This window comes from Dipodomys merriami, unplaced genomic scaffold, assembly GCF_024711535.1.
Source record: "Dipodomys merriami isolate MVZ:Mamm:240054 unplaced genomic scaffold, mDipMer1.0.p SCAF_3, whole genome shotgun sequence".
Taxonomy (NCBI): domain Eukaryota; kingdom Metazoa; phylum Chordata; class Mammalia; order Rodentia; family Heteromyidae; genus Dipodomys; species Dipodomys merriami.
This window is the reverse complement of record NW_027204492.1, coordinates 57,616,305-57,631,096: the sequence shown is the minus strand read 5'-3', so window position 1 is coordinate 57,631,096 and position 14,792 is coordinate 57,616,305. Positions and strand designations below refer to the sequence as shown.

At 36.0% G+C, this 14,792-nt stretch overlaps 1 protein-coding gene across 1 annotated transcript in view; it reads left to right on the top strand.

Annotated features, from left to right (window-relative positions):
- The window catches only part of LOC138839809 (uncharacterized), a 351,218-nt gene that overhangs the window by 315,949 nt on the left and 20,477 nt on the right, over positions 1–14,792 (top strand). The window contains exon 25 of the mRNA XM_070039343.1: positions 6,083–6,154. Coding sequence (XP_069895444.1) covers positions 6,083–6,154 — 72 coding nt within the window. The remainder of the gene's footprint in view (positions 1–6,082; positions 6,155–14,792) is intronic.

Here is a 14,792-nt window from a genome sequence, read left to right as displayed (position 1 = left end):
TGAAACATTGGAAAGAAAATTAGAAAAATGTGTGTTTACATTGAAGGCAAGCTTAAATTATCAAGACTGATAAATGGTCAGAATTGGCTACTTAAGGAAGGTGAAATAGTTTCCTTTAATACCTAAACTGTCTCCTATAGCGTTTAGATATTCAAAACTAAATTAAGAAGTAGAAAGAAATTGTTCTTTTGAATGAATTTGAATTATAAATTGTGTAGGATTTTGTTAGTGCAGGCTTGTGAGTATATCTAGACAATTCCTAAGTGTCTGAGAGTGCGCTAGAAGAAAGCATAACGTTTCCACATGTAGCCTTGATTCACAATAATGATTTATCTACAACTAACAGAGATGAGGGCAGAATATTAGTTTTGAATTAAAAGAGAATTAACCTATTCTTACATCAACTAGGGGTAATCCACTAAATGATAAAAAGAACATTTATATAGATCATATCTCAGTCTACTTCCAACTGTATATTGTTGTCAGATACTCCCTGAACTGGACAGTTTTGACTCCATTACTAAGAAAAAAAGGTAGATTCTGACATATAGGGAAATATATCAGAATGTATTGCTCGTTTGCTCATTTGTTGACAAAGTTTGTGGCTATATAGGTAACTCTGGCTTCAAACGTGCCATATAACCTAGTCTGGCCTTGAATAGAGATCCTCCCACTTCAGCTTCCTGAATGCTAGAATTATAGGCATGCACAACCACTCTAGCTCATATTACATTGTTCATAGTATTTCTTATCTACTCATTGCCTATTTTTTTTTTTGGTTTGGGGGGGTTGTTTTTTTTTTTTTTGGTCATTTGAGGGGCTTAAACTGAGATTATATAAGACTATGTTTATGTGATTAGCCAGTGCACTAGAAGCAAGATTCTGGAGAATATTGTTTGTAAATGTGCACATTAAATAGGTTTTTCCTGTAAACGCAAACTACAGATGTATTTCTATCACAATATTGTTGCATACAAGTTATTTGTTCCTGAAACTGTTTTTTATTCTTTAAGTTATTTTGCAAAAAAGCTAGATTTCAAAAGAACTAGAATTAAACTAGATAAGTGAGTAAAGTAGGTGAGAACTAACAATGGGCCTGGGCAACTGTCATTCTTTGAAAGTGACCTTGTTACAGATGCTTACCATTCTCTCTCTAATTGGACCCATGCAAACCAAGAGCAAGTTAAAATCATTTTCTTTTTCTTTCTTTCTTTCTTTTTTTTTGGGGGGGGGGGTCCGCTCGTGGGGCCTGAACTCTGGGCCTGGGCGCTGTCCCTCAGCTCTTCAGCTCCAGGCTAGTGCTCTACCACTTGAGCCACAGCACCACTCCCGGCTTTTTCTGCTTATGTGGTGCTGTGGAATCAAACCAGGGCATCATGCATGCAATGCAAGCACTCTACCACTGAGCCATCTTCCCAGACCTTAAAATCATTTTCTTTTTTTTGGGGGGGGGGTCCAGTCATGGGGTCTGAACTCTGGGCCTGGGCGCTGTCCTTCAGCTCTTCAGCTCAAAGCTAGTGCTCTACCACTTGAGCCACAGCGCCACTTCCGGCTTTTTTCTTATGTGGTGCTGAGGAATCGAACCCAGGGCCTCGAGCATGCAAGGCAAGTGCTCTACCACTGAGCCACCTTCCCCAGCCTCTTTAAAATCATTTTCTATCCCTATGTATGACCCTTAATTACAATGAACATTATTAAATGAAGTAAACATGAAGATATTTTAAAGCACAAATTATGCGCAGAAAATCATTAAAGGCTATCTTTTACTTTGTGAAAATTTACAAGTTGAAGCTGAGTGCTGGTGTCTCATGCCTGTAATCCTCAGTATGCAAGAGGCTGAGATCTGAGGATTGTGGTTCAGAGCCAGGAGAGTCCATGAGACTCATATCTCCAATTAACCCCTCAAAAACCGGAAGTGGAACTGTGGCTCAAGGTGGTAGAGCAGTAGCCTTGAGCACAAAGGCTCAGGGACAGTGACCAGGCCCTGAATTCAAGTTCCATCACTGACAAAAAAAAATAATCAAAATAATCTATTATATTGCTAAGGATATACTATATAAACTACTAATTGTAGATGAATATAATTTTGAAAAGCAAAACACGTGATAGATGTAGATAAATGTCTCATCCCAGAAGAGTCACAGCATTAAATAGGTATGTGCATAGCAATCTTATTAGTAAAAAAATGTTTCAGAAAATAAAAAAGTAGCAATTCTAGGCACGAGTGGATCATGCCTTTAATCCTACCTCCTTCAGAGAGAGACTATGAGGATGTCCATTCAAGGCCAGCCTGGGCAGTAAAGTTTGGGAAAACCCTTCTAGACACAAAGCTAAGCACAATGATACACCCATGTGATCCCAGTAACCACAGTAAAACTAAGCAGATGAGGATCTAGGTCATACACTGGGGTGGGAAGCAAGACCCTATGCTAAAATAAGTTAAAAAAATAATGGAGATGGAACTGTAGTTTAGCAGTATTGCACCAGCCTAATAAGTATAAGGTTTTCAGTTCAAACCCCGATACTGCCAAAAGAAAAAGCAAGTGTAAGCTATAAATCATAAGCAAGGTGAAAGATCCCTGCATAGCTAGATAAAAGGGTAAAGAATTCTGTTAGTCTCATCTCTTTTTGGAATGTAAAGTTCATATCCTAATTCAGGTATGTGCCAGTTATTAATGAAATGAGCTCCTTAAACAACCATAAACTGAAACATGCACAAAGACTCAATAATTATTTAAATTAATGAATGCCAATCCTGACTTGATTAGAGAAGTTACAAGTGTCACTACACATTTCTATGCATTTGAAATAACATTATAGAAAATGTCTCAACTATCATTTTGCTATAATCAAACAAGAAACCTAAGTAAACCAGAGTGGTAAGATTTCCAGTGATGTGTGCTAAAATTCCTTTTGAAAAGTTAATAAAATATTACTAAGATTGCAAAAATAACCATTCATGTAGATAAAGTTTTTGAAAACAATTGAGCTCTAGGCACTAAATGTAATCCCCATACTGACCCAACTTCCCCACCCCCCAGGTAAAGGCATTAAAATCTTCTGGCCCTTAGGATTCCTCATCACTATACCTTTTTAGCATATACTCTATCCCAGGTCGAATCACTCTCCACACACTATTTCATGTAATTTAACATCCCTTTAGGACCATTATTCTACTGTTACAGAAGAGAAAACTGAAATTAAATTAACTTGCCTAAGTCATTCAGCTATAAACTGGCTTTCTGAATTTAAGCAAGCATGACCTCTTTTGAACAGTGGTAAGGACTGACCTAGAGCCTTTTGTGTTCTGGGAAAGTACTGTGCCACTGAGCTACAAGCCAAACATTAAAACCTGAGCTCTTAACTGTACAACATGCTACCAGCAACTATAAAGAGAATTAAGACTTCCCTTCAGAATGCAATTTGAATTTAACCTATTCTATATGCTTGCAAATTCATAAATTTTTAGTTGGAAGAAATGCTTTTCTGATCAATATCAACAGCACTGTTTCAGATATACGTAACTGTAGATGTGTGCCTGCCACTGGTGTCTGACAGTACACTGCTGCCTGGCATAATGTCCATATTACATACACATTAAATTAACATATACATTAAGTTGTAATAACTGGAAATTCACAGCATTTGGTAATAATTGCTTAATAATTAAGTAAAGCAGTGTAAGTACCTTCCTTCCTTGCTAGAGTGAACTGCATCTTGAAGAACAGATCACTTATACAAATGGTCATTCTTGTATGGAAGAGGATATATTTTTTTTGGTTAGTCATGGGGCTTGAACTCTGGGCTTGGGTGCTGTCCCTCAGCTGTTCAGCTCAAGGCGAGCGCTCTACTGCTTGAGCCACAATGCCACTTCCAGTTTTCTAGTTGTTTATTAGAGATAAGAGTCTCACAGAGTTTCCTGCCCAGGCTGGCTTTGAACTGTGATCCTCAGATCTCAGCCTCCTGAGTAGCTAGGATTACAGACATGAGCCACCAGTGCCTGGCCAGAAGAGGATATATTTAAAGTTGGCCCTGTAAAGTAATTTATAATGTCTACAAGGCTTCCATCATAGATAGGCTTGAATTGCTAGTAATATGATCAAAGGCAATGTTGTTGTTAGTAAAGAAAGTCTTGATTAAGAACTTATATAAGCTTTTGTTTTTGTGGGTGATGGTTTAGGGGCTTGAAATTAAGCTTTTGTGCTCAAGGTTAGCACTCTACCATTTGAGGCACAGCTCCACTTCTGGTTTTTTGGTGTTTTACTGGAGATAAAAGTCTCAAAGACTTTCCTACCCAGATTGACTTCTGTCATCCTCAGATCTCAGCCTCCTGAGTATGTAGGATTATCAGCATTAGCCACCAGTGCCAAGCTTAGCCCATTTTTGACCAAAAAGAAACTCAGTATTTGAAAAACACCTTTTAATATTCTAGACTATCATCTACTAAACAACCTACATTCAAGTGCTGTGTAGAAATCTTCTTACCAGGGGCTGGGGATTTAGCTCAGCAGAAGGGCGCCCGCCCAGCGAGCGCAAGGCCCTGGGTTTGGTCATCAGCCCTGGAAAAAAGAGAGAAAGAAAAAAAGAAATCTTCTTACCAGAGAAAAATTAAACCTTAACTACTTTAATTTTATTTCAGTAACTCTTTCTCTGAAAAGTGGCTCATGATATAATTCTAGCTACTCAGAAGACTGAGACATGAGAATCATCGTTCAAGCCAGCCCAAAAAGGAAATTACCTGAGACAGTTATCTCTAATTAAGTGGATTGGTGGCTCAATTGGTAGAACGCTAACCCTGAGCAAAGGACTCAGGGATAGGACCCAGACCGGGCACAAAAAATAATACTTAACCAGTCATGGAAAACTAAAATAATTAAATGAATTAACTGATAAATGGAAGATTTACAACAAAAAATGATATTAACTCTAATGACAAAGTGCATGAAACCTTAGTGTGCAGGTAGATTGCACTCATGTATGCCAATGTATGCCAATTACTACATGCAAAAATCACTTGATTGAGTTAAGGGAGAGGCTCAGAAAAAGAATAATAATTTTACATTTAGAGCACATTTTAAACCATCAATGAGAGTATCACTACTATTCAAATGCTCTCTTTATAGTTAGACAACTGAGAGAAAGAAAATAATCCCATAGATATAGACACCTAATTTATTCTTGATAAGATATGAATAAATAGAAAGAAGAGAGTCTGTTTATCTTTGAGTGAGTTTATGTCAATGAAAAAAATGAAAACAATTGACATCCATTTAAAAGAACTGTTATGGAAAAACCTAATTGCTCTGCAGAAATGTAAAATCCAATGAATAATTCCCTTGTTATTAAATCAACACAATTACTCCTTTGAGCTTTGATATTTCTTTTTTTTTTCTTTTTTTTTTTTTTTTTTTTTTTTTGGTCCGGTCGTCGGGCCTGGGCGCTGTCCCTCAGCTCTTCAGCTCAAGGCTAGCGCTCTACCACTTGAGCCACAGTGCCACTTCTGGCTTTTTTTTTTCTGCTTATGTGGTGCTGAGGAATCGAACCCAGGATCTCATGCATGCAAGGCAAGCACTCTACCACTGAGCCACCTTCCCAGCCCTGACATTTCATTTTTAAACAAGATATCCTAATCTTTTAGGAAATAAACATAGCTGGTACCATTGGCTCATACCTGTAAGCCTAGCTACTCAATAGGTTGAGACCTGAGGATCGTAGTTTAAAGCCATCCCTGACAGGAAAGTGTGAGATACTTATCTCTAATTAACCATTAAGACAAGTAAGAAGTAGATCTGTGATTCAAAGTGTTTGAACACTGGCCTTGAGCACAAAAGCTCAGAAACAGTGCCAGTCCCAGAATTCAAGCCCCAGGACGGCCACAGGAAATTTTTAAAAAGAAACAATTATAGAGAATAAATTATCTAGTAGATTGCTTTTAGCAAGCAATTTAAACTTTCAAGATTTTACTTATGTACAAATTAGGGTTTATATTAAATGGTTGCTGTTACTTATTGAGGTTTTCAATATTAAATGCTTCAATGCATGTTAGAAAGAAAACTGAATTATCTGCTCTTTTTTTCCCCAGTGCTTTCCAAGTCACCCATGCAAGAATCAAGAATTTCTATTTTGCTGCAACATGCTCAGATGAGATGAAGTAGTAAGTGATTTATATTCACTTATTGACCTATGTATGTTTCTGTAGGTTTGTATGTATGTATTTATTTGTTGGGACTTAATTATATTTCAAGTTTTTCATTTTCATTTTCATTTTCAGTTTTCATCCAAAGAACACACTGATGATGTTTTAAGTAAAGTTATTTTACTTCATTTTATAGTTTTGCGTGTTAGAAAGCTAGTATGCTGGAATGTTAAAAGAAGTAATATGATATAAGAACAGGCCAATGGGTGACAATGTTGTTAGACACATTGTATTTATATACTGTTTTGTAGAATGGTAACTTCTTTGTACAACTACTTAAAGATAATAAAAAAAAATTTTAAAAGAAACAACATTGAGACTATACCTCACTCCAGTTGGAATGGCTATAATCAAGAACTCTAATAACAACATATGCTGGAGGGGATGTGACCAGAAGGGAACCCTATTGCTTTGTTGTTGGTGGGAGTAAAAACTTGTTCAACCACTTTGGAAAGCAGTATGGAGGTTCCTCAAAAGACTCCACATAGAGCTCCCCTATGACCCAGCAATTCCACTCCTGGGCATTTATTCCAATGATCACAAACAAGGCCATACTAAAGCTACCAGCATAACTATGATTATGACAGCATTATTCGCCATAGCTAAGATATGGAAACAACACAGATGCCCCTGAGTAGATGAATAGATCAAGAAAATGAAGTATGTATATATATATATATATATGAATATAAATATATATAATGGAATTCTATTCTTCCATCAGAAAGTATGTCATTCCCTCATTAGTTAGGAAATGGAAAGACTTGGAAAAAAATCATATTAAGTGAAGTAAGCCAGACCCAAAGAAATAAAGGTCCCATGGTTTCCCTTATTTGGAATAATTAGTATACATCTATGATAATTTTTATCAGATGCACAGAAAAGCTCAAAAGCTATGTACATATGACCATAAAAGATGATGCTAAGCAAAATGAACCCCAAGGTATGGACACAAGAGTTCGTTCTTTGTCGTTGTTGTTTTTAATGTACTATGTGATTTTTTGTTTCTTTTGTATGTTCTTTCCTCTATGGTATATCCCCTGTTGTTACTGTCCTTGATTTTGGCACCCTGCATCTTGTATATACATTTATCTAATTTGGGGACAGGAGGATGAATAACAAAATGCTGAAACAAGAACACAGGATGACCCATTGCAATAATGATACCCACAAGACACTATGTTGGAAATGAACTTTAAAACTTTGAGGAGAAAGAAGTTAGGAAGGTGGGGTAGATAAGGGATAGTGGGAGAACAACAAAGGAGGGGGTAACAGTGCTCGACAGGAAATGCATTCATTACTTTACTCATGTAACTGTAACTGCTCTGTATAGCATCTTTACAATAAAATTAAATTTTAAAAAAGAGGCCATAGTTGCAAACTTTAACATCCTTAAAAACTATCAGATTAAAAACTTTAGATCGGGGCTGGGAAGGTGGCTCAGTGGTAGAGTGCTTGCCTTGCATGCCTGAGGCCCTGGGTTCGATTCCTCAGCACCACATAAGCAAAAAGAAAAAAGCCAGAAGTGGCGCTGTGGCTCAAGTGGTAGAGCGCTAGCCTTGAGCTGAAGAGCTGAGGGACAGCGCCCAGGCCCAGAGTTCAGGCCCCACGACTGGACCCCCCACCCCAAAAGGCAAGCAGCTCAAGGCTTTACAGAAAGAATAAAAACCAAAACTATGAAATAGACAAGAGATTGCAATGAAAATGAGCAATGGTCATGTGAAAAGAAGACAAATATATTCAACTGGAATAGAATGACAATGAAAAAGATAACAAGCAGATGTATTCAAGAGATCTTAGGGAATAAAAGCAACACATATGTCTGTAGGAACTGTGGGAGAGAAAAATGTCAAGAATGAACAATGTTTCTGGTTTGGATACCAGTATGAATGTCATTATGATTTTCATTAAGACAAGGACTAATGGGAGAGAATCATGTCTTTAAGATGAAATTTTGAGATCTATCTGTGGGTATATAGAATCTGGGATACTTTTAAGACCTGCCATAGAGTTTCAAATAGGCAGCTCTGTATCTAAAATTCAGAGAAAAGCATTCAACTGGAGATGCATTTGTGAATGGTTTGTGTTGCTAAAGTATCTGAAGCCACAGGCATAGAGAACTAGGAAGTAGTTCTCAAACTCAAACAAGGGAGCTTATTATAGTACCTTCCTGGGGCCCATGCCTGGAGTTTCTGATCCACTAGGTCTACTATTAGGAATGAGTGCTGGTTTATTTAATAAGTATCTGCATGATGGTCATGGTGATGGTAATGATGATGATAAAGATGATGATAGTCCCAGGATTCTGATAACCATTGGCCTATTTGATTCTGGTGCCCTGTATCTTGTATATACATTTTTCTAATTTGGGGAGGGGAAGGGAAATAAGAAAATGCTGAAACAAGGATACAGGTTGAACCATTGGAACAATGAGCCATACAAGGCACTATGTTGAAATAGTAGGGGTGTGTGTAGAGAGGAGTTGAGGAGGTGGGGAAGGAAGGGATAGTAGGAGAAAGACAAAGGAGGGGTTAGTAATGTTCTGTAGGAAATGTACTCATTGCCTTACTCATGTAACTATAACCCCTCTGTACAGTATCTTTACAATAAAAAACATTTTTAAAAGACTAAGAAAAATGAGAAGGGACCCCTGAGAATTAGGCATAGTTGCAATGATAATATAGTATAGTTATCTGATATTCTCCAAGATTCTATAGTGGAAACATATGGGCACAAATATCATGCAGTATTGTGTCCCTAAGGAATGAGACATGGCGTACTTCCTGAATTCAAGCTTTATTTGAATATATGATGTTGACTCCAAATATTATAATGTATGAAAATATTGCAGATATAAACATATCCATATCCCATAATTTAAAGTTTTCTTATTTAAAGTATTTCTTAAGGAGAGAGGAATGGAGATTGAAACAGTTACAGTACTCAATATACATCTGTGAAGATCAAATTAGGTAACAAGAGAAGAGATGGGTGGGGCTGGGATAGATGAGGGAAGAATGATGGAAGGCTTGACACTGATTAGTATTCATTATACTCAGAGCCAGGCTTATTGATACATTAAACTACATCCTACAAAATTTTGAATGTGTTGACTAACATCATCAGTGAACCTTTGAGTGTAACAGACTCTTACATTCATGTTTAATTAAAATTAAATTAAATTACTCATAATTTCAAATGGAAACACTTACATTTGTATTCAACATGCCACAGAAAGGGTTGTTTTTCCCTTGCTGAGTTTATAAAGCCCATTCTCAATTTTAATTATGCTGAATTTAATACTGTTACATTGCTACTGTTTATAATTTATGCCTCTGAGACTCAAGCACAGCAACCTTCTTACTATCTGGTAAAAAACAAACCTCCATCCTGACAAGCACTTAAGTAACAACTTTTTATAAGAATAAAACTCTATTAAAAAGACAAAATATAAATATTCTCAGCAAAAGGCAGAGCAATTATTATAGTCAGGAATCTCCTGGAAGACATTGACCAATATACTGACATAGAAGCAATAAATATGCTCCATTCTATCAAGAAGTAAAGTAGGAAGGTCGTCTGGCATTTGAGAGAAAAATCAGGATTAAAGGCAGAGTATTGTTTCCATAAAAGACTAGATATGAATAGTTTTACAGATTAAAAGAAACTGATGAGATAGAATACAGTATTAAGGAAATAGCTCCTGAAACCAAGTGAGGCATGAAGAGACAGGATCATGAACAGAACATAAAAGAACAGTTTGGTTTTTAAAAAGGAGTAAGAGAGTTAGGCACCTATGGATCACACCTGTAATTTTAGCTACTCAGGATACCTAAGGATCATGGTTCCAAGCCAGCCTGGACATGAAAGTCCACAGGACTTTTACCTCCAAGTAACCAACAAAAAGCCAGAAATGGAGCTGGGTCTCAAATGGAAGAGGGCTAGCATTGAGAAAAATGTTCAAGGACAGTGCCCAGACCCTGAGTTACAGTCCTAGAACCAGCAGTAATATTGGCAAGTTGGCATATATGGTAGGATTTAAGGTTGGTTATATTTCTTCTCTTGCCTTTACAAAGAAGGCAAGGTACCTTGAACCAGGGAAGTCCATTCAAGACTTTTAAAATGATATAGTTACAATGAGTCATTACATTAAACATGTCAATCAGAGAAATGATCTTGAGCAGTGTGTCTATACTAAACAACAGCAAAACAGTATCAGTGTGTTAGAGCAAAAGTGGTATAGCCCAGACAACTAACAGAATTGTCTTTCTCCCTAACTTTCAAAGCAAGTGGATCAATTCCATGGTCAGTAAACCAAAAGCCAAACTGTGATAGACTTAATGAATCAATATTTGTTATTTCTTCCATCAAAAATATTTTCTCTAATAACAAAAATGTTAAAATTATTTGATAATGAATTTTTCTAGAATCATCTTGAAATAGTCATGTTACTGTAGTAAAACATAAAATAAGAACTTAGAACTTTATTGTACCCTTTCCAGTAATTTTATGTGTCTTCAAAAAAAAATTCCCTGTACTGATGGTTCACTCCTGTAATCCTAGCAAATCAGGAGGCTGGGATCTCAGTTTCAAGGTTCAAAGCTAGCTCAGGCAGGAATGATCATGAGACTGTCATGTTCAACTGACCACTAAAAATGCCAGAAGTGGAGCTGAGGCTCAAATGGTAGAGTGGTGGCCTTAAATACAAAAGCTCGGGGACAGTGCCCAGTCCATCTTTTTCCTCTTAAAAATAAGTATTGCAAATAATTTTTATTGCATTATTTCAGTGAAATAAATATATCTGGAAAACAAAATTCAAAATTGATTTATCTTAGATATTTTCTATTTGAAAGTGAAGGAAATGAAATAATTTGAAAACAATAAATCAATGAGTAAACTTACCCTGAGTTTAAAAGATCATGAATATATTGTCATCCAAGTGAATATAAGATATATGATCTAAGTTGAGATATAATAATACCTAATAGGGAAAAGCTGATAAAGTATATTTGATTTTATTTTAATATTAAATTACATCCAATATGATGTTCTCTGGTAAATGTTAACACAGGCAAATATAGAAATCCCTATGAATATAATTTCAGTACAAAAGCAGCTTGTAGCATATAAATGAAATGGCGTGGTGTGTTTGCTTGAGAAGCTGAGATGATAGGATATTGAATTTGAGGTCAACTGGATTACACAGTAAATTTGAGGTAGTGTTGGGCTGCATAGTTAGACTCTAAGAACTTTTTAATATGATGGATATTAAGTTGTTATCGATATAAAATATAATGTTATAACTTCAAGAAATTATATGACATTGTAATGGTAGCTACAAAGAAATTATCTGTAGAAATGAGAAGGGAATGAGAGCATATTATTATATAAACTATCAATAAAATGCAAAAGAATTCAGGAAGAGAGCAAAAGAGGAACAAGGAGCTGTAAAACCAACACAAAGATATATAAATTAGCAATAGCAAATCCTTCTGTGTTAATAATGACTTTAGATTTAAGTGGATTAAATGTCACAATAAAAAACTTTGGCTGAATTAACTATTAAAAACAGTTTCCAATTATATTGTCTATGAGAAACTCACTGTAGATCTAAGGATACTCATAAATGCATTAAGCAAACTTCTACATAGTTGAAGGAAAAATAAGGAAATAATAATAGTAGAAAATTTAAATACCAAAATTTTCCATAGTAGACAGAACAAGTAGACAGAAACCATTCCAGCCAATAGAAAAATAAAGAATACTCCAGTAACAAAACCAAAAAGTATATTTTTCTCAAATAATCATGGCATTTTGTCCACAATATACATGTTATGTGACAACGCAAATGTCAACATATTTTAAAGACTGCATCTATTTAAAAAGAAAAGTACATTTCAAACCAGGCACTGATGGCTTACAATGTAATCATAGGCACTCAGAGGCTAAGATGTCAAGGTTGTGGTTTGAAGCCAACCTAGAAGAAAAGTCAGTGGCAATTTGTTTCCAATTAACAAGTAAAATGCTGTACTGAAGTCATGGCTCAAATGGTAGAGTGCCAGCTATGAGCAAGAAATATGAGTGAGAGCTCAAGGCCCTGAATTCAAACCCTAGTACTGGCACATGTACACAGAAAAAAGGTTTTTGTTTGTTTGTTTGTTTGTTTGGGTTTTTGTAAACTGTCAATGGAATGAAAGTAGAAATCAACAGCAGGTGTGAAACTGTAAAATTTACAAATACAGGGAAATTAAACAAACAGCACACTATTAAACAACCAATGAATCTAAGAAGATACAAGGGGAATTAGAAAATACCCTGAGACCAAAAAAAAAAAAACAAAACAAAACAAAACACAATATATTAAAACTTACGAGATGTAACAAAAACAATGGTAAGAGAGAAGTTTATAAACCTATATACATGTGAAAAGAAAGGAAAATGCAAATTAACGATTGAAGTTACACTTCAAGGAACTAATTATAAAGAAGAAAATTTTTCTAAGTGCCTATTACCTCACACTTATAATTATAGCTACTCAGGAGGCTGAGATCTGAGGATCATGGTTCAAAGCTAGCCAGGGAAGGAAAGCAGGTGAGACTATTTTCTCCAATTAACTACTAAAAAGCTAAAAGTAGAGGTGTAGCTTACGTGGTAGAGCATCAACATTGAGCGAAATGGGCTCAGGGATAGCACCCAAGTCCTGAGTTCAATCCTCAGGACTGGCATCCACACTAAAAGTATAGTAATGTTTTCTCTATTTATTTTTAATTTACAAATTGTAAATTATATGCATGTAAGGAATACATGATGTTTTTCCCCTTTTATAAAAATTTTATCACTAAATAATTCCACAAAGAGGTCACAATTTGTTGTCAGGTTATGAGTATAGTGCATCTTGATCAATGTCACCCCCCCCATCAGTCTCTCCCATTATTCTCACTCATATTCCTACCATCAAGTTACATAGCCATGATGTTTTGATGTGCATATACATTACAGAAGGATTAAATCAGATTAAGGTATCCATATGTCTTTTTTTTTGTTAGTCCAGGGGCTTGAACTCTAGGACTGGGTGCTATCCATGAGCTTTTCGGCTAAAGGCGAGTGCTCTACCACTTGAGCCATGGAACCATTTCTGGTTTTCTGGTGGTTAATTGGAGAGAAGAGTCTCATGGCCTTTCCTACCTGGGCTGGCTTTGAACTGTGACCTCAGATCTCAGCCTCCTGAGTAGCTAGGATTACAGGTGTTAACCTCTGTCTCCCATATGTCTTTTTTGTAAGTTGAGAATATTTAAAATCTATTCCTCTAGTAATTTTGAAATATACTAAATATTGTTAAAATTGCAGTCCCCATGTTGTGCAATAGATCTCCAGAATGTATTCCTCTTGTCTGACTGAGAGTTTGTATCTTTTAACCAACATCTCCCTTAACATTTAAGGTGTTTAGTGGACTGGTAATGGGTAAGACCACCTATGAAATGAGCAGCATATGACAGCAGCCAAGTGAGCTACCAGAGATCAAAAGGGTTTAAGCAAAAGTGTGGAGAAAGGGGTCAAGAAGATAGGAAGTACCATTTTTTTCTGAATTTCCTTATCAACTAGTTATTTCTTGTTTTATGCAGGCACAGACAATCGTCTAAATTTAGTATCAATTCCTTATATCTGGACTTCCTTGTACTTTTTCCATCTAAATATATCCTCAAAATAAATCTATGAGCTTTGAAGTATACTGACTACATATCATTGTTCCCATTTACCAATGAGAAAACTGAGGCTTATCAGAGGGTAAGCCTCTTAAGACCTTAACATTAATAACAAGCACAAGACATTCATTAGACTAGGATTTTTTGTTATTTGTTGTTGTTGTTGTTTGGGGTTTTTTGCTTCTGTTATATCTAGGCTGTTAGGTGCCAGTGGCTCACATCTGTAATCCTAACTACTCAGGAGGCTGACTCATGGTTTGAAGCTAGCCTGGGTAGGAAGGTCTGTGAGACTATTGTCTCCAATTAACCACCAAAAAGCCAGAAGTAGAGGTGTAGCTCAAGTGGCAGAACTGGCATGGACAAAAAAAAGTCCCAACGAACAAGCCAGGCATGATGGCATATGTATGTCATCCCAGCCATACAAGAGGTATAAATAAGACTGTGCTTCAGGCAAAGCCAAGCAAAAACCAATACCCTATCAGAAAGATAACTAAAGCAAAAAGTGTTGGATTTGTGGCTCAAGTAGAAGAACAATTGCCTAGCAAATGTCAGGCCCTGTATTCAAACCCTGCATTACATAGACAGATAGATAGAAAGAAAGAAAGAAAGAAAGAAAGAAAGAAAGAAAGAAAGAAAGAAAGAAAGAAAGAAAGAAAGAAAGAAAGAAAGAAAGAAAGGGGAACTTTATAGTTGATACACCATAAGAAAAAAAGACTAAGAGAACCATGTGAAACAAATAAGATAAATTAGAGAAAAATCACAGTAATATGAGTAACATTCATTCAGAAGCACACAAATGATGTACACAATCTCTATGACATATTTGAAACTCATTATAATATTAGAAGACTAGTCATACAATCATATGCTCCTCCTTGTATTCTGTTATTTTG